The sequence below is a fragment of the Panthera pardus genome, unplaced genomic scaffold (assembly GCF_024362965.1).
Source record: "Panthera pardus isolate Hobbes unplaced genomic scaffold, ASM2436296v1 HiC_scaffold_17, whole genome shotgun sequence".
Taxonomy (NCBI): domain Eukaryota; kingdom Metazoa; phylum Chordata; class Mammalia; order Carnivora; family Felidae; genus Panthera; species Panthera pardus.
The window spans coordinates 55,599,094-55,626,738 of NW_026526732.1; the positions used below are offsets into that span (position 1 = coordinate 55,599,094).

Here is a 27,645-nt window from a genome sequence, read left to right on the forward strand (position 1 = left end):
TTTTTTTAACGTTTATTCATTTTTGAGAGACAGAGAGAGACAGAGCATGAGCAGGGAAGGGGCAGAGAAAGAGAAGACACAGAATCTGAAGCAGGCTCCAGGCTCTGAGCTGTCAGCACAGAGCCCGACGCAGGGCTCGAACTCACGAATTGTGAGATCATGACCTGAGCCGAAGTTGGATGCTCAACTGACTGAGCCACCCAGGCGCCTCAGAACTAATAATCTTATGTCCCTCCCCCCTTTTTTTAGTGCTTTCCATTACTAAGTAATTAAAAAATTGCATTCTAAATACATTTTTTAAGTTTATTTATTTATTTTGAGAGGGAGATAGAGAGCACACAAGGGAGGAGCAGAGAAAGAGAGACAGAGAGAGAGAGACAATCCCAAGCAGGCCCACATGGTCAGCATGGAGGCCGACACAGGGCTTGAACCCACAAACAGTGAGATCCTGACCTGAGCTGAAGCCAAGAGTTGGACACTCAACCAACAGAGCCACCCAGGCACCCCTAAATTTTTTATTCCAAACTGTGGTAAAATACACATAAAATAACATTTACTGTTTTAATCATTTTAAGTACACAGTTCAGTAGCGTTATATATATTCTTATTGTTGTACACCCAATCTCTAAGACTTTTCATCTTGCACTAATTATTAATTTTTAGGACATAACATTACTAAAGCAAATTTCTTTTTGGTGTGGGGGGGGGTTTCTTTCATGACACAATATGGCAACCCTCACTGATCTCATAGTAGTAGGTTGTAACAAGAAGTGTACTTTCCAACCTTCAAAGCATGGCAGCTAAACCAGCTCTCACACTATGAGTAAAGACATTATTGAACTTTCCTACTGCAGACAGGTGCGTGAGTAATATAATTTTATGAGTGAATGAATGTGTTTAACATGCATATGCTTCTCTGTCTCCCACTTTGGGGAAAGCTCTTTTTCTAAGGCAATGCAATTGAGTCAGAACTTTCTGTGCAAACATTTAGATATTAAGAAGTGATTGCTGATTTAATGATAACAACTCTAATATTGTTGCAGTAGGAAGTAGAATAAATGCTTTTTATGGGAATTCCAAATATTGATGTTCTACTTCTTTGTATACCTTTGAGTTAAATCAATCTGTGTAAAAAGAAAAAAAGCAGGTGAAAGGGACCTATGGCAATGAGGAAGGACATCTGAAGCTAGCACAGAGCACGCTCATCCCTTGAGACTCATTATTTATTATCATGGTGCTTTGATATGTAATGCCCTTTCTATAATTCATATTCCTTTTAAGTATGTGGTTTTCAATCAGACAGGGGCTATTTTACCATTTTTAAAAATGTTTATTGGGGCGCCTGGGTGGCGCAGTCGGTTAAGCGTCCGACTTCAGCCAGGTCACGATCTCGCGGTCTGTGAGTTCGAGCCCCACGTCAGGCTCTGGACTGATGGCTCGGAGCCTGGAGCCTGTTTCCGATTCTGTGTCTCCCTCTCTCTCTGCCCCTCCCCCGTTCATGCTCTGTCTCTCTCTGTCCCAAAAAAATAAATAAAAAACGTTGAAAAAAAAATTAAAAAAAAAATGTTTATTTATTCTGAGAGACAGAGAACAGGGGAGGGGCAGAGAGAAAAAGAGAGAGAGAGAATCCCAAGTAGGCTCCACGCTCTCAGCACAAAGCCCGATGCAGGGCTGTCTCATGAACTGTGAGTTCATGATCTGAACCAAAATCAAGAGTTGGATGCTTAACCAACTGAGCCACCCAGGCACCCCTATTTTACCATGTTTTAACTCATGGAAGTGTTTGTTGGTGGGAGCCAAATATTGGAAATGAAGCATTACCTTTTTAAACATTCCAGGTTCCATAGGTAAAGGACCAGGCACCTCACTCGTGATGTGAAGGAAATGGGATTCTCCACGGTGCAATGCAACTCTCTGGCACTCTGGAGCCACATGGCCTCTGTCCACTACCTCCAAAGCTCTGGAAAGAATGAATACATAGTTATGTCAATAACCTATCAAGAACTCTGGAAACTCAAGAAACCCAAAGGCACATCTCTCTCTCTACATTTCCAATTAGCCAAAATAAGGAATTATTCTTCAAAACCTACACAAGATTGTAGATAATTGGTACTCTCATACACATTCAGCAATAAACCTTGATGACTTCACCATGTGGCCAACAGAACTCTTGTAAACCCTATGCAGAAACAACTTAGAGCTAGATGGTAGGTAAATAGTAGTTATAGACAGGTTTAGGCATAAAAGCAACCCAATTTCACTTTATGATTTCTTGGTGCTCTACTATCAATGCTTTTAAGAAAAGAAAGCAAGAAATTTTTAAATTTCCTGAACATTGGAAAGAAAGTAGGAACTGAATCCGTTAGGAGAGGGATCTAGACAATGCCAAGGAAAGGGAATCATTCCCAGGATTTTATTAGACTTAAAAGAAATGGAAACAAATGAAGGCAGAGTGTTCTGGAAAACTCTGGTGGTTGCCTACCCAAACCATTTCCTTTATCCAAACACCCAGACAACCTCCCACCAACACACACACATGTACTTTTTCTTTGCTAATAACCCTGATTTTGTTCAGATATCCATCCTCCATGTGCCTCAAAGAAAGCCGCTTCTGGCTCAGTAGTCAAATATGATTGGTCTGATCCTGGTGTCCCATTCCCCTCACCAGTAACTGTTTTAGGTATATACCCACACATATCTCTGTTGCTGATATTACCCCATTGATTTATGTCTCTCTGACCCTCTAAACAGATTGCACTTTGCCTGACTTATCTGGTTCAAGTCTGGCCAATGAGATGTAAGGGAGTCTGCTGAAAGAATCAGTCGAAGGTCTTTCTCTGAAAAGAAGGTTTACAGAAAAAAATAGCTCTTCTTCCCTGCAGACCAGTGTCATGCCTGCACATGATGAATGTGACAGCCACTTTAGGACCATGAGTGGCATTAGCCTATGGAGAATAGATGGAGGAGAAAGCGGGACAAAAATATAAGAGCTTGAGTCTTCAAATATATTGCTGAGCAATTGAATTAACCAATCTTAGACCTGTCCTGGCTCTAGAGTTCTTGTTATGGTACATAATAAAATCTCTATCGTTTAAGCCATTTTGAGTTAGGTGCTCTCTATTATCTGCAATTGAGCATCCTAAGTGATACAAGGGTTGATATATTTCTTAACCGTATTATTAAGACTAGATAAAGATCCTGGAGCAGGATAAGGGCCTTGCATGAAGAATGCTAATGAAGGGAAATCCAAGGCTTTAATAATTCACAGGAGAAATCGAAGGTAGGTCTAGTTTCTCAACCGCTGGAAGAAGGGGAGGCTATTACAGATAGTCCAGGGAAGGTGGTTGCTTCACCTGTATTTCTGAAACAGGAAATGCTGAGTGTTTGTAGCACAGCCAATAACCCCCAACCTTCCTTTGAGGGGAGGAGGATGAGGATGTATTGGCTGACTTCTCTTTCCTCCTGACCCAGATACAGGCAGTATGGCTGTGCACCTGATCACAGGTGCCATTATTTCAAACTTGGCTAAAGGACTTGGTTGGGAGATAAAGAAGGCCACAGGATGTGTGGGCTGGGAGGGCTTCACAAGCAGAGCTCAACTTCAGGACAGCTTCTCACCTAACCCCAGATGCTCAGGCTACCCCACAAGCATTTCTAGTTCCTCTCAAGAGTGTCAGACACAGACCTTGTACTCATAGGAAATTTATTGTACAAGTGTGTCTGCTGAAACCAATCTTCACGATATAGTACACAGAAATAGTAGACTTAGAATCATGCCAGAAGGTTCCTAAGACCTTTTTTCATTTTTATTTTTTTTAATGTTTTTATTTATGCTTTGAGAGAGAGAGCATGTGTGGCACGCACAAGTGGGGGAGGGGCAGGGAGCAAGGGAGACACAGAATCCGAAGCAGGCTCTAGGCTCTGAGCGGTCAGCACAGAGCCTGATGCGGGGCTCGAACCCACAAACTGTGAGATCACGACCTGAGCTGAAGTCTGATGCTTAACTGACAGGTGCCCTCCTATGGTAACTTCTTAACAGCATCTAGCATTCATTCTTTCAGCAAGCATTTGTACATCTTTTGCTTTGTGTCACGTGTCAAAGTGCATAAGATGAACAAAGTGACATTCTGCCCTCAAGGATATTAAGACCTGGTAGACAAGATGCTCATTAAAGGGGCGCTATTAATTCTAAATAATAGTTGCATACGGAGCTAGATGCAGATAAATCTCCCTAACCTAAAAGCCAACCTTAGTAAGTGTTTGCAACACAAAAGGTCAATCGGAAAGGTTATTTTTTTTCTTTCCTAAAGGGTAAATTTTAGTTTAACTCCTGAGTAGGCTATGGCTAGTCATAGGAAAGGCTAAGCTTGGCTCTTTGGTGAGAAATTTAAGATTTGTAAATGAAGTACAATTTTCTTTGTGAATAGTCACTACTGGTCTCTTATTAAGGACAACATCTCTTGGGTTAAAAAAAAAAAATAAGACAAAATAAAATAAAATCCCCTAAACACTGTCATACCGGTCTGGAGGTTTAGCAGAAAATAATTTATTACTTTGCTAATTATAATCTGTACTTTCCTTATTTTAGCTAAGATATGTTGCCAGAAATTAAAGAGTTTCAGTGTTAAGTCTTTCATTTTACTGAGACTCATAAATAGGTGGAATACGTGCCAGCTCATCCAGTTACTCTCTCTGTTTCCTTTTTATTTGGCTTGGTTTTAGAAACCAGAGTGCCCTTTTCCCTGGAGATTAAGTTGGTATAAAATTAATAATGGCAAGACTGTCTACCCTTTCCTATGTTAAAAACCACATGGCTATTTCCAGACAAATCCAAGCTTTGTGAGGCTTGAAGCTTATATAATTTGAGAGACCCTCTTTAAGAGAAAGGTAACAAGGCATCTTACTTTTTCAAAATTTATAACATTAGGGCCTCTCCTGAAGCCTTGGGAGTGGCCCATGAAGTGTAAGTCTCATTTGCTTCCTAGAACTCTGCTTCATGTTTTCCTAATTTCGTCTACTCCATCAAGTTGTTGCTCAAGCATTTTAATACATGTATCCCAATAAAAAGCAAGTTAAATGAGTTTCTTTATCTAATAATTCTTGCTTCAAAGATAATGTACATGAAAAATAATAAAATGTGACACAAAACTAAAGGTTTAGGTTTAACTACAGGGTATAAGTTGATGCTGTACTGCCATCTATTGTCTACTCAAAGAATTCTTACTGTGTTCTGCTAGGCCTTGGAGCCATGATTTCAAAGTTACTGAAGGGATTTCCAGCTGCACTGAATTATTTCCTCATGAGAGTTTAAAACACCAGATATTAGAATCATTCTTCTGAATCAAGGCTGTGGTTGTATGGCTACATAAGTTTTCTGGCCATGAACAAAGAGAGAAAACTTTTAATTCATGAACAAGCTAATAGTATGTGTAGCTTTTGGGTTTTTTTGTTGTTGTTGTTTTGTTTTGGTTTTGGTTTTTTTTTGCTGCAATTGCTAAATGGTAGAGAGCTACCATTTCCTGAGCAACTCAGATTATGGACACATACCACCAGATCATTCTAGACTTGAAAAGGCCCTAAAGATTACCCGGTGCAGTCCCGCATTGCAGATTTGAAGAGACAATGGCTCTGAGAAACCATGAGGCTGACAGAACAGTGGGCCTGCTGATTACCCATGTGCATGGAACCGGAAGTCTGACTTCTATGCCAAGGCTCACAAAGAGACAAATGACAGTGTCAGCATAAGGCTATGTAAATCTGTCCTATCTTCAAAACAAACAGACAAACGTATATATTTACCTTGGAAACAGAGTGTTTTAAATTTACAGAATGGGTTTTTCTTTCGGAAGCAATGCTGTATGCAGACTTCTATTTTTCTCAGCTGAAGAGGAGATGAAATATAGCTATGGCATACACTCAGATTTCAAGTCATACCAGGCTAGCAATTGGTTATGTGACCTTGGCTAGTTACTTGACTTCTCTAAGCCTCTGCTTCCTCATCTGCAAAATGGGCATAATAACCAGACTGTCATGAGAATTAAATCAGCTAATGCTCATAAAAATTAGCTACTGCTCATTAGCTTAGTACTGGCACATACTAGGTGCTCAGTAAGTACCAGTTATTTTAATCATGCATATGAATGCCAGTTAACATTTCCTGCATAATACCTCACTGGGTATCATATGGATGTTACGCTGGAGCTAGCATATTTATCAGTCTCAACTGTGTAATGATATAGAAACAAGAATGGCAAAAATGGGAGTACATAACCCACTTGACTCCCAGTTCAGAGACTAATCTCAAATTCTCTGCAGATGAGTTTCATGATCACAAAATCCCCAGCTGGATGGAGAAATAAATACAATTTTCTATGTTCATTCAAGTTTTAAAAATCCAAAACATCCTCAGAGTGTTAGCAATACAAAGAATACTCCAACATTAATGTAGGTATTGAGCTCAGCAAATGGTTAATAGCTTTTAATGCAGAAACTCTGCCATCTACTGGTTGCACAAGAGCAGTCTTCTCTCTCTCTCTCTCTCTCTCTCTCTCTCTCTCTCTCTCTCTCTCTCTCTCTCTTTAATAAAAAGTAACATTTTAGTCCAATCAGCCTTTACCCCCCTGGGCCCCTCAATGTTTTAAATGGCAGCTTGAAAGCTTGGGGCCATCTACCAATATGCTGTGTGGGGCAGAATGTCCAAGTTCCCCTCCTATCTGACGACTGGAATGCAGATCATCTCTCCAACAAAGGCTGGGGACCTTTGCCATAATAATTTCATTTTGTGAAATCTAGACTTTGGATACTACAGGGTATGTGAAATTTAACCAAGCTATCTCAGAACTAATAATATGTACATTTTGGTCATTTGGAATCACTCTCCATGATTAATAAACTATGAAGCCACCCAGAACCAGGCTGGGCTCAGCAAGGTTTAGCTTTATTGTTGATGTTCCCAGAGGAAGGAAATATCTCATTCTGGGCAAGAGCCAAGAGGACAGGGGACCAAAAAAACCTGGGGGAACAACTGTCCCAAACCCCAGGAGAACTGAGGAACTGAGGTCTGTGTCTCAAGGAAGGGCTCAGGCTCATTAGGAGACTCATGTTTCATGCATGATTGCACATGCTCTCATTTAGAGGAGCTGAAGATCATGGTATTTTTTTCAACTTCTCTTTATAACATTCAAGTTGGACAAGTTTAGTTGTTAAAATATGAAAGAAGTTGTCTTGATTGCTGGCATTTTCCTCCTAAGGCTACCTGAGTTCCTATAATCTAATGGCAGAGAAGAGCAAATGTAGCTTTTCTTTTGAGGGCATATATAATCCCCAAAGAAAGACTGTCTAATGACCTTCCTAAGCTTATAAATAACAAATGAATAATGCAAGAGAGAGTTTTTAAAATTGCTATCCTTTGCAACACAAAACAAAGCTAGTGGTGATTATATTACCACGGGGAAGGCAAGGAGCAGGAAGCCTGGCAGAATATGATTATATGTTACAAGTGTAGAAAAACAACCCTAAATCATCAGAGGCAACACTGGGGAGTCATCCCTGGGCTCTCCTCTCCCATCACCCCATCTCTGATTACTGGTCAAGGGGCCCTTTGTCACCACACCTGACTTGCTTTGAGAGACACTAAAGACACAAGCACGTAAGAGCCTCTGTTGGATGCACTGCAGGGAAGCTGAGAAGGGTGTTAGCCAACATCCTACTTAATAGTTTCTCTATGGGGCCTGAAGGGAGAAATTTCTCTTATTCTTAAATGCCAAAATACCTTTTCTTTTCCTTGCTTGCTGCCTTTCAGACAATGTAGACTGTGCACCTGATCATGAGTCAATTTTAGTAATGATATAGAACTTCATGAATGTACACTTCTGTAAAGTAATGATCTCTCAGGTCTTATCACATTATTATTCCTTTAGTTTTCTCATCCTCACCTACTTACATCGCTAATTGGATAGAAACTACCACAAATCCCTTGGAGGAGGAAGTGGTGGGGTATAAATATATGAAACGTGTTGCTTCCACGTCACCAGAATGACAGCCATCTACCTTTGTCCATTCAATTGACCATTCATTATCCTAGTCCCCAACTTCATTATCTCTTCAATTTAGAAAGTTTTCTAGTTATCTTCTGCTACCTTCTCTCCTGTATCCCCTAACCTGCTCTAATACTATAGATTGATCTTTCCGATGTATTCTCTTATTTCAAAACTATTAGATGGGTCAGCACTATGTTCACAATAGCCCCATATTCAAGCTCTTCCATCTTCTGGATGCAGTCCATCTTTCCAAACATAGCTCCCTTACACACCCTACATTATAGGCAGCTTTGCTATCTTGTAGTTTCATTATAATCATCGATGCCTCTCTCACAGAGTAAGTTCTTTTATCTCAGAGAGTAAGTTCCTCATGGAGTTCAAGTGTCTGGTTCTCTCTGTTTCTGCCATGGCATATAACCACATCTGTCACATCACAGATGTTCAGCTAGGGTTTACTGGGTGAGTCAATATGAAGCCCCTTCTGCAAAGATGGTTTGACTCATAACTACAGCAGCTGCTTGCAGAGCCTGTGCTGTCGTGACTATTTCAAATAATGTCTGTATAAAGCTTTGGTTCAAAAGCACCTCTTCCTAACCACAATAGTTGCAGTTAGGCTGGTCCATCTGTTGTTATTTTCCAGAAGTCTATGGTGATGTCACACACTTTGAAGTTGACTTTATAGCACCTTTATATGTATCATCTGCTTCCTTTATTTACCTTCGCCCCACCTAGCTCAATAGTCTAAAAATGACTCTGGTGCCAACTATGATTAGTAAGAGTCTAGGAAACTCTAGGGTCCCTAAAGAACCTGGCACCAAACTTGTCTGATTTTGTTAGTCCTTCCAGGCACTCAGAGAAAATTATCTTTACCAAGCTTGAGCTTTGATAATGCTTACATTGCTACAAGCATTATTACTTTATAGCAACTTTAGAAGCAAAAAGTTTCAAAATAATTGTGTAATTGTTCCTTGTATCAAAAGTTTTTACCATTTACTGTATTTCCTGAACTCACAAATAATCTCCTTTTCCTACAAATCAAGTACTCTCAAAGTTCTCACAGCCATAATTCCAAGATTTAAAGGCTCTACTCAATAGATTCTTACTATACACTGTTCTATACATCTTATAAACCTAGAAGTAAGGATTTAGTCTTTGAATATTACTTATGAGACATATTAAACATTCTCACACACAATATGGTGCTTCTAGTAAAAGCCCTTTGATGATAATATGAAACTAAAGAGATTATTTTATTAAAAAAATTTTTTAATGTTTATTTTTGACAGAGAGAGAGAGACAAAGCATGAGTGGGGAGGGGCAGAGACAGAGGGAGACACAGAATCCAAAGCAGGTTCCAGGCTCTGAGCTGTCAGCACAGAGCCCAACGCAGGGCTCGAACTCACGGACTGCGAGATCATGGCCTGAGCCGAAGTCAGACGCTCAACCGACTGAGCCACCCAGACGCCCCTAAAGAGATTATTTTAAAATATGAGAATGAGTTTCTTCCTTCCTTCCTTTCTTTCTTTCTTTTTTTCTTTATTTTTCTTTCACTTTTTCAAGATAATTCTTATGGATGTTAGTTTTTACATTAGTTTCCAATTTCAACTGTCAATTTCATCATGTTTGATTTATTCAATTTCCAAATACCTGGCAGTTATTCAATGATTAATGCAAAATGATTGGTAATTAGTACATAATTGTCTGAATCACATCTTTGGCTTCCCCCATCCATCTGCACCAGTCATGTAAACTCTATAAGAGACCAAAGTTGCTCAAGGGCCTCCTAAATCCGTCCTTTGGTAGTGACTAGAATTGTCATCATTTATTTAATGATGAGTTCAATCAGTGTCTTTAACTCGTGCTAATGTTACAAAAGAAAACTCTAACTAAAAATCATTTCTGGGGTGCCTGTGTGGCTCAGTTGGTTAGGCATCTGTCTTTTGACTTTGGCTCAGGTCATGATCTCATAGTTCGTGAGTTGGAGCCCCATGTTGGGCTCTGTGCTGGTGGTGCAGAGCCTGCTTAGGACTCTCTCTCCTCTCCTTCTCTCTCTGCACCTCCCCTACTCGCTCTCTCTCTCTCAAAATAAATACGTAAACTTAAAAAATCATTTCTGGGGCATCTGGGTGGCTCAGCAGGTTAAGCTGGGGCATCTGGGTGGCTCAGGTCTTGATTTCACACTCGTAAGTTCGAGCCTTACATCAGGCTCCACACTGGGCATGAGGCCTGCTCAATATTCTCTCTCTGCGTCTCCCCCCAAAAATCATTTCTAACAAGAAGTAATAATGCAAAACATATTACAGACACATCAGGAATATAGATTTGCTGACTGAAGACAATGACAAGCCGAATCTGAGAATAGACTTATATTTCTACTCTTGGCTCCCATGAACTGAAATCCTCTAAAGTGTATGAGGCAAAAAGAGGTCATCACTACTCTCCATCTAGTTTGATAAAGTAATCCTTACAGAGATGCTAGCAACAAACTCCAAATTCCCCACGAAGGGTACTCCACTGCCACTCCAAGCCCTTTCTTCCCTCAGTTGTGGTCAGAGAGATTTGTCTGCTCTTCCCTTAGGCACAACTTGCTTCATGATTTATTCTTTGCTTGGTTTTCCTATTAATTCTTTCCCCTGACTTCCTTGCAATCTCTGGCTATCAAATTCTATTAAGTCTAATTTCAAAATTCATTTATTCCACAATACCACTGATTGTAATGAATCTTGTGTTTCTTTCCCCCTTAGGTATCCACTTTATACTAAAGGAAATCCCAACTAACCAAAGAGCTGTGTTCCAAAAATTTTTTTTAAGGTAACTGCCTTTTATCCAGTAAGTACAATATTATAAATGATGGTAAGATTTCCGGATAAGCTACATGAAAACCTGATTTCATGTGGCTAAAATAGTACACTATAGCAAAAAAAATAAAACAAAACAAACCCAAAAAAACAAAAACAAAACCAAGAAAGTAATAAAACAGCCTTAGAAATAGTATTTCTTTTTCTCAACGACAGATTATTTTCTTTTTGGAATAGGGATTACTGAGAAAAAGCATATTCAATTAAGAAGAGATAATGGTCAGATCATTTTTCAGAGATTATAAAGTGACTTTATAGGCCTTTTATTGTTACCAGATCTAGATTACTGTTGTTTCACAGCAACACTTAAGGTTTTCTCTTCTCTACAAATGTATCACTAGCTTTTGCTCTAGGGCCTTACATCCACCAACTACATGATCATGATTCACAACAGAATGGAAAGTGACACAAAGAATAGAAAGAAAAAAAGGAAGGAAAGGAAGTGAAGGAGAAGGGAGAGATTTTCTTTGGCTAAGAGTGGAAAGAAAGAGGAAGAGAGGAAAGTATTACAAATAAGGTGAGGATAATATGCTTAGGAGGAAAGGAAATTCCCACATGTGGAAGTAATGTAGCTGAAAAGAAACAAGAGAAGGCAGAAGAGGCAGCACAGCATATGTAAAATATGCAGAGTTCTCGAAGGGAAACAACACTGGCCCCACACTTCCCTAGGCTGAGTGCCGAGGTGCCGGACAGGCCTTTGTGCACAACTGCTCTCAATACATAAAGGACTAAAGGACATGCAAAAATCAGGTGAGTGACAGTAACTGGTTGTGAACTTTCAGGCTGAATGTTAGGAAGTAACATTTTTATAGGTCAAAACCAGTCAAATAAGGTTCAACCTAGCATTATTTGTTAAGTGTTCATATTAGGTGAACATATATCTTTTCCTCAATTCAGTTTGGGGCTTTTTAGGAGTGAAAAACCATATTGTCTTCTATCCCTATAATCTGAACTCAGTGGGTATAAAAATAAATGATTTTTTTTTTGATCAGGGATGATATAAAACAAGTTTTTTCATGTGGCACTGTCTGATTCAGAATCCAGGCTTCTAGCACTGACAGAGAGCTGAGTCACTAAACCACAACACAGTCTACTCCAAGAAACTATTTATTTTGTTTAATAGAATTTAAAAAAAAAGTTTTTTTACGTTTATTTATTTTTGAGACAGAGAGAGACAGAGCATGAACGGGGGAGGGTCAGAGAGAGAGGGAGACACAGAATCTGAAACAGGCTCCAGGCTCTGAGCTGTCAGCACAGAGCCTGATGCGGGGCTCGAACTCACGGACTGAGAGATCATGACCTGATCCGAAGTCGGTTGCCCAACTGACTGAGCCACCCAGGCGCCCCTGTTTAATAGAATTTTAAATTAGGGAGTGTCATCTCATCAGGTAGAATGAGGACTTGGGAGTGAATGAGCTCTGTGTGTACACAGGAGATCTTTATTTCTGCCCTCAAGATGAAGGTAGCAACCTTCACAGTACTTGTGGATATCAGGCACAAGCCAACAGAAAAAAAAGAACAACTATATTCATTTTCTTCACTTAAATATATCTTCATACTGCTTTTAATAAAAATTTTTAAATATTGCCAATATTTCCAAAAGGAATTAAACTTGTGTTTTATAAGCCAGATAATAGTGGGACATATCACACGTTTCTCAAAAATGAGCAATTCATAAAATTAAACAGTAGATATATAAATTTCATTAAAATTTTTATTTGCCATATTTATAATGGAAGAAAAAGGCTATTGGCATTTTCCCAGCTTCTGCAATTGCATTTTACTAAAGAGAATCAAAATGATGTTATTAGCAAAATTAATTCCCCAATCTGTCATCCTCTCTTCTCGTTAAGATAATAGAATCTTAGGGTTTCTCCATATTTCAGAAATAATCAAAATGAAGTATATTCTCTCCCTCTAAAATTTAGCAGTTACAACTCATTCACTGGACTTCAAAAATGAGAAAATCATATAATTGCAATTACTATTAATTTATATAATACGTTTTTTTGAAAATCAAAAAGATTTGATATCAAACCATTACCTGAATCATTCTAATGGATTACTCATTTTGTCCTTTCACTTAACCATCCAGTAGTTTATGTGTTACTAATAGAAAAAGAAGATATTGATCAACCTAACTAAACACTTGGATTCGCCACTTCAACCACAAGCAAGTTACTGTGAAAGCAAAACACGTGTGGATTTACTATTTACCTGGTTACAGGACCAGCCATAGGCAAAGGGGTAGGATCGGACATTTGCCACCCCTCCCTTGGCTCTCTCTGCTGGTTTCTCCCTTTGCCTCCTCACTACAGATCCCAGGATTTTCTAGTGGTTCCATATCAACTGTTAAACAGAAAAAGTGATCTAATAAAGCTAAATAACAGGAAAGAACTATTCGCTTACTATCTGTACTGGGATGAATAATGTTCTCTGAAAATTCCTGTGCCCCTAGAACCTCAGAATGTGACCGTATTTGAAATAGAGTCTTTGCAGATGTAATTAGTTCAATTCAGGTGAAGTCGTACTGGATTGTGGTAGGCCCTAATCCAATGACTGGTGTCCTTATTAAAAGAGAGAAATCTGGACACAAGGACTCAGACACACGCAGATACAGAGGGAAGAGGGCTATGCGACAGCAGAGGCAGGGCCTGGAGAGATGTAGCTGCCAACCAACAAACACAAGGGTTGCTGGCAGCAATTAGAAGCACAGAAGAGGCAAGGAAAGACCTTCCCTGGAGCCATCAGAGGAAGGATGGACTTCAAGCCTCCAGAACGGCGAGAGAATACATTTGTGTTGTTTCAAGCCACCAACTTGGTGGTAATTTGGTACGGCAGCCACAGGACACTAATACGGTACGCTACTCTGCTGAGGTGAATGTGCGTTTTTTAGCAAGGCTTTTGGGAGAGGGTGTTTAATGCAAAGAGAAGAAATAACAGGTATATCTGACATCAATAAAAACTCAGAGAAGAAATTTCTAGGGAACTGAGTCTTTGAGTAAGTTTTATTTATTTCATTTTTTAAAATTTCTTAAAAAAAAATTTTTTTAATGTTTATTCATTTTTGAGACAGAGACAGACAGAGCATGGATGGGGAAGGGTCAGAGAGAGAGGGAGACACAGAATCTGAAGCAGGCTCCAGGCTCTGCACTGTCAGCACAGAGCCCGACACAGGGCTCAAACTCATGGACCGTGAGATCATGACCTGAGCCGAAGTCGGATGCTTAACCAACTGAGCCACCCAGGCGCCCCTAAAATTTCTTTTTAAAGTTTATTTATTTTGCGGGGGGAGGAGGAGCAGAGAGAGTAGGCAACAGAACCTGAAGCAGGCTCTGGGCTCCAAGCTGTCAGCACAGAGCCTGCTGTAGGGCTTGAACTCAAGAGCCGTGAGATCATGACCTGAGCAGAAATCAGAGGCTTAACCGACTGAGCCACCCAGGCACCCCTCCTTTGAGTAGCTTTTAAATGAAACATAATAGGTGCCAGCCTCCTGTAAAGACATATGGGACTGGGCTGGTCTGAGTAGAGTGATTTATTAAGCCTTGTGGAGGAAAGAAAGAGAAATGAAAAGAATGCATGCACTTTGCCACACAGAACACTCCAAAGTCCTAAGATGACACCAAAAGTCCTAAGATGAAAAATGCTGCTTCATGGAGGAAGAAACCCTGAAGTAAAGGCAAGAACAACAGGAGACTTAAGGAGGAATCCCTGAGTTAGAGAGGACCGTATGTGTCTATACCATGCATTGGCCTAGATCCTGGCAAAGTTACACTCTATATCAAAGTTAATTCCAGGTAGCTGAAAGAATTAAATGTAAAAACATCAAGTCACCAAGAAGTTAGAAGGCCTAATATGGCATGTTAGAAGATAACATAGGTTAAGAAACAACTTCTTAAGATTAAAAGCAATGGAAGAAATAAAAAAGAAAAATACTGGTAATAGTGTTACTAAGTAAAAATTTTAATTTTTCATACTTTTTTTTTTTTAAATGAAAGGCAATAACAAGCCAAGAAAATATTTTCAACAAAAACATCCAACAATTGCATAAGGGTCATACTGGATAAAGAAACCATACAATCATATAAGAAAAATATTAGCAAACCCAGTAAAATGGGAAAGGAAAATAAATAATTTTTAAAGGAAGAAAAGGTTGGGGCGCCTGGGTGGCTCAGTTGGTTAAGCGTCCGACTTCGGCTCAGGTCATGATCTCGCAGTCCGTGAGTTCGAGCCCCGCGTCAGGCTCTGGGCTGATGTCTCAGAGCTTTGAGCCTGCTTCCGATTCTGTGTCTTCCTCTCTCTCTCTGCCCCTCCCCCATTCATGCTCTGTCTCTCTCTGTCCCAAAAATAAATAAACGTTAAAAAAAAAAAAATTTTAAAGGAAGAAAATGTTAATGAATATATTTTCCCAACCTCACTAGTAACCAAAATATGCAAATTAAAGTAACAAAAGGCACAATTTTAATTTTTTAAAATGTTTATCTGGTTTTGAGAGAGAGAGAGAGAGAGAGGCAGAATGAGTTGGGGAGAGGCAGAGAGAGAGGGAGACACAGAATCTGAAGCAGGCTACAGGCTCTGAGCTGTCAGCACTGAGCTTGATGCGGGGCTCGAACCCACAAGCCATGAGATCATCACCTGAGCTGAAGTTGGATGCTTAACTGACTGAGCCACCCAGGTGCCCCCAAAAGGTACAATTTTAAATTAATAATGCTCAATGCTTTTACATACTACTGGGGGATATATCAACTGCTTTAGTCTTTCAGTAAGCTATTTATTAGTACTTATCAAGAGACTTAAAAATGTAAATATATCTATAACCTGTGATTCTACTTCTAGGAAATGTTTATAAGGAAATAATCAAATAAGTCTTCAATGAGTTATTTACAAAGATGTGTATGCCAGTGCTATTTATGACAACAAAATGTGCAAACAACTAATTCAGGTAAGGATTTACTAAGTTATGGAACATCCATATTATAAGAATGCCATTTATCCTCTACATCATTGGGTAAAGCTTGTGATATAATGGCAAGTTGAAAAGTAGGATAAAAAATTGTATATCAACTATGTTAAATATCCAAGAACGTATGGAAAGGAAATACATTAAAATCTTAATATTGGTCATTTCTGGCTAGTTGAATTATGAGTACATTCTTTTCTGTATTTTCCACAACTGTTATATATTGTCTTATAATGAAAAAAAATTAACAAAAGTTGTAAAACTCCCAATGGGCTCCTTGGGGAAGTCTAAATAATAAGGATTTTGAATGGCAGTAGCAGAAGGTAAAACCCAGATGACGGAACAGATCTTTTAACATAATCAAATAAAATATTAATGTACAGATTTTACCTGCCAGTCTCAATTTCTTTTTCCCAATTCCTTAGGACAATAATTCCCAACCTAGATTTTGGAACACCTCATGTTATTGTCAATTATCTCATGAGGGGCACAAAGTTTTTCTTGGATATTTTCCAAGATATCACTTGTTTTAAAAATTTGCAGGGAAAAAAAATACTAACAGGGAACTTCACCCTGTTTAAAGCAATCAACATCTATTTTGACGTTCGTCAGAGAATTAAAAAGTAATCATTGAAAGGTAATTTTGCAGGAGTGGTAGCTAGATTGGGATGGGGGCAGAGAGAGTACAGAAGTTAACAAGAGAATGATTTTATCTTGTTTCCTACTGTGCATAATTTCAAAATCACTTATTCCACTTCAACAGGGGCTAGGGTGTAAATATCCAAAGGGTATCCTGATGCCATTCACTGCTTCATTCTTCAGTGTTCTGTATCTTTTTATACTTCCTGTGGCTCCTTTTTATTATCTACACACGTTTTATAGAACAGATCAGTAAACCCATAAAATGAAACTGGGAGAGAAAAGTAAACCTTTTATCTTTCACTGTGATTCTAGATAAAAGCTTCTGATTTAGTATTCTATAGTTTTCTTTTAGATCAAGGGTTAGCAAGCTATGGCCTACAGGCCAACTCTGGCCCACCAGTTGTTTTTGTAAATAAAGTTTTATTGGAATAACCACATAGTGACCCTAATACAGAAGTCCCTATGGCTGCTTTTGTGCTACAGGGGCAGAACTAAACAGCTGCAACAGAGACTGGATGGTTGATGGTTCCTAAAATATTTACTATCTGGCCCTTTACAGACAAAATCTGCTGACCCCTAGTTTGGATTATAAATTCCTACAAGCTTGTTTGGCAGAATGTCTTCTTTCTGTACTTTTATAACCATCATTGAAGAGGAATAATACTCCCAAAACTCTAATATATATTATCAGACAATTATAATATAACACAAGCTCAGGTTTACCCAGGCCTAGATAAATTTAAAGACAGGAAAAATTCACCCACAATCTTATATATAGGCCTAAATCTGAAAATCTCTTTGATTTATTTAATTTTAATTAGGAAAAAATACACACACACACACACACACACACACACACACACACATATATGTATATATTTTTAATCTTATTTTAAAGGAATAGAACAGTAGGCAAGGACAAATAGAATGTTCTCCAAGATGTTTTCTGTTATCCTCTCCCCATCTGAGCCATCTCCCCATCTGACTGAGCCATCCAGGTGCTCCTATAATCCACAACTTTCAGAGATGTCTCAGATATAATTTCCAAGATGATTTGGAATCTGTATGTTTCCAGTTTAGAAAGACTGTGTGGAGTAAGTATCTGGATTAAATGAAAAACTAACATGTTCACCTAAGAATGTGTGTACGTGTCACTGTGGAAGGTTGCAGACTATTTAGAGAGAGGTTTGTTCCAAAGCCGAGATTAGGAGACTAACTGGCAGGAGGCTGGATGAACATATTCATTGGAGGCTGAGGGAACTGGTCTCCAAAGGCGGCCCCAGCAAATGCCCTTCTCGGGATACTGCATGCTGCTTCTCACGTGCACGCTTGCAATTCTTTTCCCCTTTTGAGCTGCCTCATAAGAGGTGCAGCTGTCCTGGGGGAGAGGCCACATGGGGAGGGGATGTGGGGTAGGACCTTGGAGCATAATCAACAGCAAGAACTGAGTTCCTGGCTATAGGCCCCAGTAAAACTGTTCTCACCAGCGCCCAGATGTTTTAGTGAGCTGTCGGGCATGTGACTGAAGAAGTCACCTCAGAAGTCCCAGCCTCAGTGGGACCCATAGAGCCCATAGAGCAGGCACAAGCTGATCCCACACGCCCTGTCCAAATTCCAAACATCAGAACAAAGAAAATGATTGTTAGTTTAGGTCAGGATAGCTGGTATGCAGTGATTGATAACCGAAACAGGATAAAGTCACATAGCCTTCTGCTAAAATCTATTTTTAGGGGCACCTGGGTGGCTCAGTCGGTTAAGTGTCCGACTTCGGCTCAGGTCATGATCTCTCAGTTTGTGGGTTCGAGCCCCACATCAGGCTCTGTGCTGATAGCCAGGAACCTGCTTTGGATTCTGTGTCCTCCACTCTCTCTGCCCCTTCCCCTCTTTCACTTTGTCTCTGTTTCTCAAAAATAAATAAATGTTAAAGAAAAAATATTTTTAAACAGATTTTTTTAAATTTTTTTTTAATGTTTTTATTTATTTTTGAGACAGAGAGAGACAGAGCATGAACGGGGGAGGGGCAGAGAGAGAGGGAGACACAGAATCGGAAGCAGGCTCCAGGCTCTGAGCCATCAGCCCAGAGCCCGACGCGGGGCTCGAACCCACGGACCGTGAGATCGTGACCTGAGCCGAAGTCGGACGCCCAACCGACTGAGCCACCCAGGCGCCCCAAAGAAAAAATATTTTTAAATCATTTTTTAAAAAATGTTATGGTTTGTCATTTCATACAGAAATCATCCACAGAAAACTCAGTTTTTCTAAGAATTTATTAGGTGGAGTCTGAAATTTGAAATTTGAACAGATATACTTTAGAAAGGATAGAAAGATTCAGGGAGGATTTTTAAAAACAGTAATATATGTCACAGAATATATAAATATATAAAGTTATTTATATATAAAAAATAATATATAATAAAAATTGTTTATATATATATATATGTATAAACAATTTTAATCTTATTTTAAATGAATGGAGCATTAGGGGAAGACAAATAAAAAAGCAACCCAGTAGTACTAAGCACTTAAGATAATTGTAATTTAATAGTAATGAATACTTTTTATTAGGTGATTGCTATATTCCAAACACTGTGCTAAGTGCTTTACATCTATTTTCTCATTTAATCCTTACAACACACCTGTGAGATAGGTGTTATTGCTGCATTTTATACAGATGAGGAAACTAAGTCTCAAAGAGCTTAAGCAATTTGCTGAAAGTTACACAGCTAGGAAGTTGTGAGGGTGGGATTTGAACCTAGCCAGCCTGACTCGAAAGTTATTTAACTGCTTAATGTACTAAATAGCTTCCACCTTTAATAGAAAAATAGTTTCATTATTCAGATACTTTTAGGTTCACAGAGGAGAGTGTCTCACAGTAATAACAACTAAAAATAAAAGCCATATTTTGGTCTTAAGTGACCAAAGTATTTTGCATGCAATTTAGCATCCTTTTGCATTACGGCTAGGGGATTTGGTCAGATTCACGCTATATAATTCTGGGAGGATATAGGAAAATTTCTCATACACAGTATGTGCATCTGTCCTTTTGTTAGTTTATCTTATATTTCCTACAAGATTAAAATAGTAATCAAAAACCTCTCAACAAAGAAAAGCCCAGGACCAGATGGTTTCAGTGGTGAATTCTACCAAACGTTAAAAGAAGAATTAACACCAATCCTTCTCAAACTCTTTCAAAAAATAGAAGAGGAGGGAACAGTCTCAAACTTACTTTACAAAGCCAGCATTACCCTAATACCAAAGCCAGATAAGGACACTACAAGGAAAGAAAATTACAGGGTTTTAACCCTGGGTGGTTAAGTCGGTTAAACATCTGACTCTTGATTTTGGCTCTGGTCATGATTTCACGGTTGTGAGATCAAGCCCTGCATCAGGCTTCGAGCTGGGTGTGGAGCCTGCTTCCGATTCTCTCTCTCTCCCTCTTCCTCTGCCCCTCCCCAACACCCCTTCCCAGCTTGTGCACGCATGAGCCCAATCTCTGTCTCTCAAAAAAAGAAAATTACAGGCCAATATCCCTGATGAATATTGATGTAAAAACTGTCAACAAAATATTAAAAAACTGAATTCAACAGCAACCTTAAAAGGATCATATATCATGATCAAGTGAGATTTATCCCTGGGATGCAAGGATCGTTCAACATACACAAATTAACATAAATACAAGATACCACACGCTAATAGAATGAAAGATAAAAGTCATACGATCATCTCAATGCAGAAAAGGCATTTGGTAAAATTTAATATCCTTTCATGATAAAAACTCTCGACAAATTGGGTATAAAAAGAACATATCTCAACATAATAATGGTCATATATAACAAACTCACAGCCAACATCACATTCAACAGTGAAAGGTTGAGAGCTTCCCTGACAAGATCAGGAACAAGACAAAGGTGTCTACTTTCATTGCTCCTATCCAACATAACATTGGATGTCCCAGCTGGAGCAATTAGGCAAGAAAAAGAAATAAAAGTCGTCCAAATTGGAAAGGAAGAAGTAAAGCTGTCGGTTTGCAGATGATATCTTTATATACAAAATCCTAAAGACTATCAAAAACTACTAAAACCAATAAATGAATTCAGTAAAGTTCCAGGATACAAAGTCAACATATGAAAATCTGTTGTTTCGATACACAAACAACAAAATCTCTGAAAAATAAATGTTTTTCTGAGTTCTGTGAGCTGCTCTAATACATTATTTGAACCCAAGGAGGAAGTCACTGAAAACTCCAATCTATAGCTGGTTGGCCAAAAACACAATAACATTCTGGCTTCTGACTGGCTCTGAAGTGGGGTGGGTGGGAGCAGTCTTGTAGGATGCGGCCCTTAACCTGTGGAATCTGACACCTTCTTCAGGCAGATAGCGTCAGAACTGAGTTGAATTATAGGACATTCAGCTGGTATTGGAGAATTGCTTGCTGATGTGGGAACCACCCCAACCCCCCACATTGGAATTGGGTGTAGAATTGTGTACAGCAATCCCACTCTGGGGTACCATTGAAGAAAATAAAATCACTGTCTTCAAGAGATAGCTGCACCCCGTTTTCATTGTAGCATTATTCACAATAGCCAAGACAAGGAAACAACCTAAGTATGCATCCACCAGATGAATGAAAAAAGAAAATGTGATATACATATCATCCACCCACACTCACCCACTCACCCACGCACACACACACACACACACACACACACACACACACACATAGGATTTGAACCTGAACACGTGTGTGTGTGTGTGTGTGTGTGTGTGTGTGTGTGTGTGTAATTCAACCATAAAAAGAAAGGGACTCCCGTCTTTTGCAACAACATGGATAGACCTTGAAGGCATTGTACTCAGTGAAATAAGTCAGACAGAGAAAGACAAATACTTCCACAGGGCTGAGGAGGCAGGCAGAATGATGGTGTGGAAATCAAGAAGAGGAGCAGGAAAACACTTCCTCCCCCATTGAGCAGGGGAACTGAGAGAGAACAGACATCCAATATCCCAGAGGGATGCGGGAAAGGTCATGTCCTTGGGGGAGATCCAGGATTTGCTCTGAGGGCCCCCCAGAGAGAGCTTGGGGCATTTTCCTGATGATAGATCATACCTACAGGCACTTTAAGGTATGTGAGTCACACCCACTTTTGAAGGCCTTTCAAAATACCCACTCTTTACCTACCTTCCACTGCAACACCACTTTTCTAAATGAAGCTCCTGAAAACAGGAATGCAGTGAATCATGTTAGTTTTACGCACCTAATCTCCATGCTTGATAGTATTATCACTGCCTTATCTAGCTATCGATTCAGTCCAGTGACTTTTTCTTTAAAGCTTATTTATTTATTTTGAGAGAGAGAGAGAGAGAGAGCACAGGAGGGGCAGAGAGAGGGAGAGAGAGAGAATCCCAAGCAGGCTCTGCAATGTCAGCACTATTAGCACAGAACCCGACTCGGGGCTCTAACACAGGAACAGAGAGATCATGACCTGAGCCACAAACCAGAGTCAGACGCTTAACCAACTGAGCCACTGAGGTGCCCCTTGTTGCCCGAGTTGTTTACCTTTCTAAATCACTCTGAGATAAACACTCATTTATTCAAATATTTATAAATTTCCTCCTTTTCTCAAAATTTCAGCTGAAGTCCCACATTTGAGAACAGCAGGCAACACATTCTGCAGAAAGGTATCAGAAGAACCTGAGTCAGGCTTAGTAAGATACGGCAGAACCAGTCTATCAACCCCTGTCTTCTACCTCAGGCTTACATAAAACAAGACTAGAGGGGCACCTGGGTGGCTCAGTCGGTTAAGCATCGACTTCGGCTCAGGTCATGATCTCGTGGCTCATGCATTTGAGCCCCAGGTGGGGCTCCGTGCTGACAGCTCAGAGCCTGGAGCCTGCCTCAGATTCCATGTGTCCCTCTCTCTCTGCTCCTCCCCTGCTCACGCTCTGTCTTTCTCTATCTCTCAGAAATGAACAAATGTTAAACAAGTAAAAAATAAAATAAAATAAGACTAGAAATCTGAGTAGAGACTAAAGATGCCATCAAAGTAAAGCTTATGCTTGGGTGTCCTTCTAGTCCTTCATGGGGGGAAGAGTGTTTCTCCCCCTACTGCAGCAAACCAAGTGAGGGATGCCCCAAGAACACTAAAAAATAGAAATTAGGAGTGTCTTGCAAGATGGAAAGACAGTACTTCCTCCTCTGATAACTGTTCATCACGCCATGGAATTTGGGCCCTGGAGCTACCATGGGTCTATGGTAGAAGCATTCTTAGGAGGGTCTGGCCAGTATGCCCTGGAGTTTGGGGATGTACATGGACCCAGAGGGCACTGTTGGCTTCTTTCTGGGAGAACTCTGAAAACTGAGTCTGGAGTCCGTCTAATAGCAAGGCCAAGGAAGGGGGTATTGGAGGCCTGCCTATTCTGGGAAGGGGAACTCGGCAATAAAAGGCTGTGGGGTAAATTCTGGGCACAGTTCAGAGAAGGGGATCCTAAGAGGGCAACCACACCATTGTCTACATCAGGGAATGTTGCAGAGTCAAAATACCTTTCAGGGTCCCCAAGGAATCCACAAAAGGACCCCAAGAGAGAAACAGCCAGCATCTGAATGCCTGCCATATACAAAGGCCAAGAGAAGACAAATTGAAAGCCAAATAGAAAGATTTTTGCCCCTCTTCCTTCAACCCTCCCTCCCTCCCTCCCTCCCCAACCCAACCTTGTGGGCAGAGCTGCGGAAAGAGCCCTGGAGATTAGTTTTATATAAACAGATTTTTTAAAAGCTTTTTAAATGCAGAATTATGTCATCTATTTTTTTTTTAATGTTTATTTTTGAGAGAGAGAGAGAGAATGTGCACAAGTGTGGGTCAGGGAGGGGCAGAGAGAGAGGGAGAGAATCCCAAGCAGTCTCTACACTCTGTGCAGAGCCCAATTTGGGGCTAAATCCCATGAACTGTGAGATTGTGACCTGAGTGGCAATCAAGAATTGGACACTTAACCAACTGAGCCACCTGGGAGTCCCAATGTCATCTTTTTTTTTTTTTAATGCAAAAAAGTAATGGCTATTTCCTGAAAACAATTATATCTAAAATGTATTAATGAGAAGCTTGATGTTATTTAACTTGAATAAGAAGTTGAAATCATGAGATGGTCTTAGACCTTCTGTCAATTTTGACTTTGCATATTAATGGTAACCACAGCAGAAAACTTGGGTTATTCATGCAGGTTGGAGGAAGAGGTAGAATCAGAGCTCTCATCTCTCACTTTGCTAGATAAAAGGCAAACTTACACGGGAAAAGATCAAGATTTATTCAAAATTCAAAATGCATTTGCATTCTTTCTGTTGTCTTCAACTCGATGAGGCTATCTTCGGCAAGGTCTGTGTCATTGATGTTCCTTCTATCAGAAAGGAAGGGATTATAAATCGGTGTTCAATTTTTAAATCACGTTGGTTGAAAAGTACCCTTCAAGAATTCAGTAGTGTTTCAAGGTGATCTCTGCCTGCAGAGAAAAGTGAAAGCCTGCCTCAACTCCATGTCCATTCCTGTAAAGTACATACAGTTGCATGCCTCCAAGTTCTTCTTCTGGAGAAGCGGCTTGGAACTGGTGGCTAATCTCATCTGTCTCTGCTCCAGCAGCAGCATCCTGAACATTGCCTGCAGGGTTTTTTTTTGTTTTTTTTTTTTAAGTTTATTTATTCATTTTGAGAGAGAGAGACGGGGGGGGGGGGGCAGGGGGGAGGATGTGTGCAATTGGGGGAGAGGGGCAGAGAGAGAATCCCAAGCAGGCTCCATGCTGTTAGCAGGAGGTGAGGGGGTTGGGGGGAGGCTCAGTCTCACAAACTCAACTGTGAGATCATGAGTTGACACTTAACCAACGAAGCCGCCCAGATGCCCGCCTGCAGGATTTTGAATAACAAAGTTCACATGATTGATAAACGAAAAATATACACCAAGTTAAGCCACACTAAAGATTTACTGCTCCCAGTCAACCGCTCTGAGAGCGGACTTTCCTTCTCTCTCTCTCAAGAGAAAGTGAAACTTTGAAGAAAGTCAATTAAGCACTTCAAGCAACTTTCAGTACCAGTGGCCCTCTGTGTAGTAGAGAAAGACTTATATTCTGCTCTCAGTTCTTGGAAAACCTTCTCAAAGAGGAGACAATTCTGACTCTGGCTCTGGAACAGTAGACAGTAATAGCAACATGCCTCTCTTTGGCCAGGCGCATGGAGGCAATCCATGCCAGGACAGATGTCAGGGAGCCAGTGAGGTTGCAGGGGTTCTTCGTCAACAAAGGAGCAAAAACCATATATGTTGCTAAGTATCCAAGGAGTTCCACGGGCGTACAGAAGGTCAAGATTCACTTCCATCTGAAGTGTTGTACAGAAAAGTAACATTTCACTATTTCAAAGACACTGTAAGTCTTTGAAGTATCCAAAAGGGGCTCACTCAGCAAATTTCATCAGATGAAAGAACACACACAGCATAGAGGAAAACCAGGAGCTGGTTGTGCTAAGAGATATCAATAATTTCATTCAGTTAGATGCTAAAAGAAATGAGATCATTGCCAATGTCTCCAAAATCTGCTTTTAAAAATTGGAAGAAATATCAGCAACTCTGGAGTTAATACAATATGACAGAGATTCTGATATAGTTTTCTTTCTCTGCAATGAACTCCAAAGCAGACTATAAATCTTATGACTGCACAGCATCACCAAGGTCTCTCTGAATGTGGCTTCTTTTACCCTACAGTGCTGTATGAACTTTCACAATGGTTAAAGACAGGGCTTTTGTGATGGAGTGAAGCCAAATTTTGATGAAGTTAAATCCTTTAAAAATTCATTTTCTTTTCATGAACAAGATCTTCTCAGTCTATAGTGGCATCTGTTTATTTTTGCTGGCCCAAAATTTCATCTGTTTGTTTGTTTTTTTTTTTTTTCAGTTACAGCACATTGATTACTCTTGGGGGCACACCTACCCCACTTTGACAGTCTCTGCTGGGACTAGCCCTAGGCACAGGCGTGACTGCTGTGGCCATGAGGACGGACTGACTTCACAAGCATGGATGTGTAACCCAAATTAGGCCAACGAGATAGAAGCCTGAATCTTTTGTTGGAACAAGTAGGAAAGAGGAGTTCTCTTTTTGCTGGGAGGTAATATAAGTCGAAGGTCAAGGGGGACCACTTTGTGGCAGGGGGTGGGAACATAGTTACTTGAGAATGTTGCCCTCACAGAGGACAACAGAGACAGGTGAGGGTGATAGGACTTTGCCTCTGGACCCAGCCACTCTTCTGACCAGGACCGCCTTGGGCTTTTCAAGTGTGTGAATTAATAAAGTTCTTTTTTTGCTTTTTATTTTGTCTGTTTGCATTTTTTGTTTGTTTGTTTGTTTGTTTGTTTGTTTGTTTCAGAATTTGAGCTGGATTTCTGCACTTGAAACTGAAAAAGTCATGAGTGACACAAAAAGTCCAATTCACTCTTAGACAGACAGATATAAGGCAGCTTCTTTAGCTTTGCTGGCTTCATGTGTCCACTGGGAAGAATTTTGCCACACACAAGAAGCACGGAAATCTGGAGCTTTATCAGGTTCAGAGTTGAAGGTAAAAATAAGGGATAATAATGTTTGTTTATTTTCTTTGCTTTCACATTTCCCAACTTACGTTATGCCAACGTAAACAAAGACAGATATCCCTAATCATAAGAACAGGACATAAGTTCCTGGGTTCCTGTCAGTAGACATGATAGTCTAGCAAAAAAGGACACCTTACACTTTGGTTACGGCCTACAACAATCCACCAATTTGTGGGATAAAACAGTAATCTAGTAACATAAGTTTTTTCTCCCTAACAAAATCAAATTTTAAAGTAACAGGACTTTAGTTGAGATGATTAAGAAGCTACTCTCCTCCCATCCAAATACATAGAGAATCTGAATAAATTACTTAAAATACATAATTATACTCAACATAAAGAGAATTTGAAGGTGCCAAAAAGGAAGAAGAAACTCAAACCATCAGCGTAAGCAGTGTGAAGCTGCCTGGTGTGGGGAAAGGGAAAGATTTAGGGCCAAAATAGTCTCCTTACAACTGAATCTTTAATGCCGGCACCAGGATGGGCATGATGGGTCCTGTGCTCACAGTGGGGAAGGTGAAGCTGGGCTTCCCACCCAGGTATGAGTGCTGAAAACTGTCCTATCTGCAAACAAGGACTAGAAGATTCTACCAGCAGGCCTGGTGACAAGATGTGAAGAAAACTTAGGGTGAAAAAAATCATTCAAAAATAATTTACTCCCAAAGAACCTCAGTCTGTGTAGATACAGATCTGTGGTGGCAGAAGCTTTGCATGAGGAAACGACATTAACATCAAAGATATTGAATCCTAATGAAACCCGTAGGCAAATGGTAAGCTGCCTCTTGGGTTCACCTCCATAGGCCAGGGCACACATAAGACTCCCATGGAAATCAACCCCTGCTCCAGACAAACTCATTTCAGAAATAATTCCCCAGTCAACATAGACCAACAGTAGTTGAACATTTTGTTATGGCCCAAAGCGCCACATGACAGTTCAAAAAGCTGATTTCCTCTAGAAACACAGCAGTGTATAGTAAAAGAAATGTACTTCCAACTGATTTTATTATTTCACATCAACATACACAAATGCTTTCTAATTTATAAATAGATACATATTACTTATTAACCACATTTTATCTTTCATCTTCCTGGTTCTTAAGATTAAAATCAACCTCCCAGGGGCTTTCGTTTCTACAAAAAGCATTTTTATGATGAATACATTTCCTGATTTGCTTTCTCACTCTTTGAGCCAAGATACCAATGAAGACATTAAGTGACTGGGATTTGGATATTCAGATGTAATCATTCTTTTTCTGAAATAGATGAACTATTATTATGCTCCTACATTCCTGAAGAAGCAGTTCATATACCTCAATTTAACATTTTTTAAAGTTTATTTATTTTGAGAGAGAGAGCAAGCGGGGGAGGGGAAGAGAGAGAGAATCCCAAGCAGGCTCCACGCTGTCAGCGCAGAGTCCGATGCAGGGCTTGAACTTACAAATCATGAGTTCGTGACCTGAGCGGAAACCAAGAGTCAGATACTTAATGGACTCAGCCACCCAGGTACCCCTCAACTTAAAATTTTAATACCAA

The 27,645-nt window shown here is 39.9% G+C and overlaps 1 protein-coding gene across 1 annotated transcript in view; it reads right to left on the reverse strand.

Annotated features, from left to right (window-relative positions):
• The window catches only part of CRYBG1 (crystallin beta-gamma domain containing 1), a 190,580-nt gene that overhangs the window by 118,555 nt on the left and 44,380 nt on the right, over window positions 1-27,645 (reverse strand). The window contains exon 2 of the mRNA XM_019442999.2: window positions 1,822-1,960. Coding sequence (XP_019298544.2) covers window positions 1,822-1,960 — 139 coding nt within the window. The remainder of the gene's footprint in view (window positions 1-1,821; window positions 1,961-27,645) is intronic.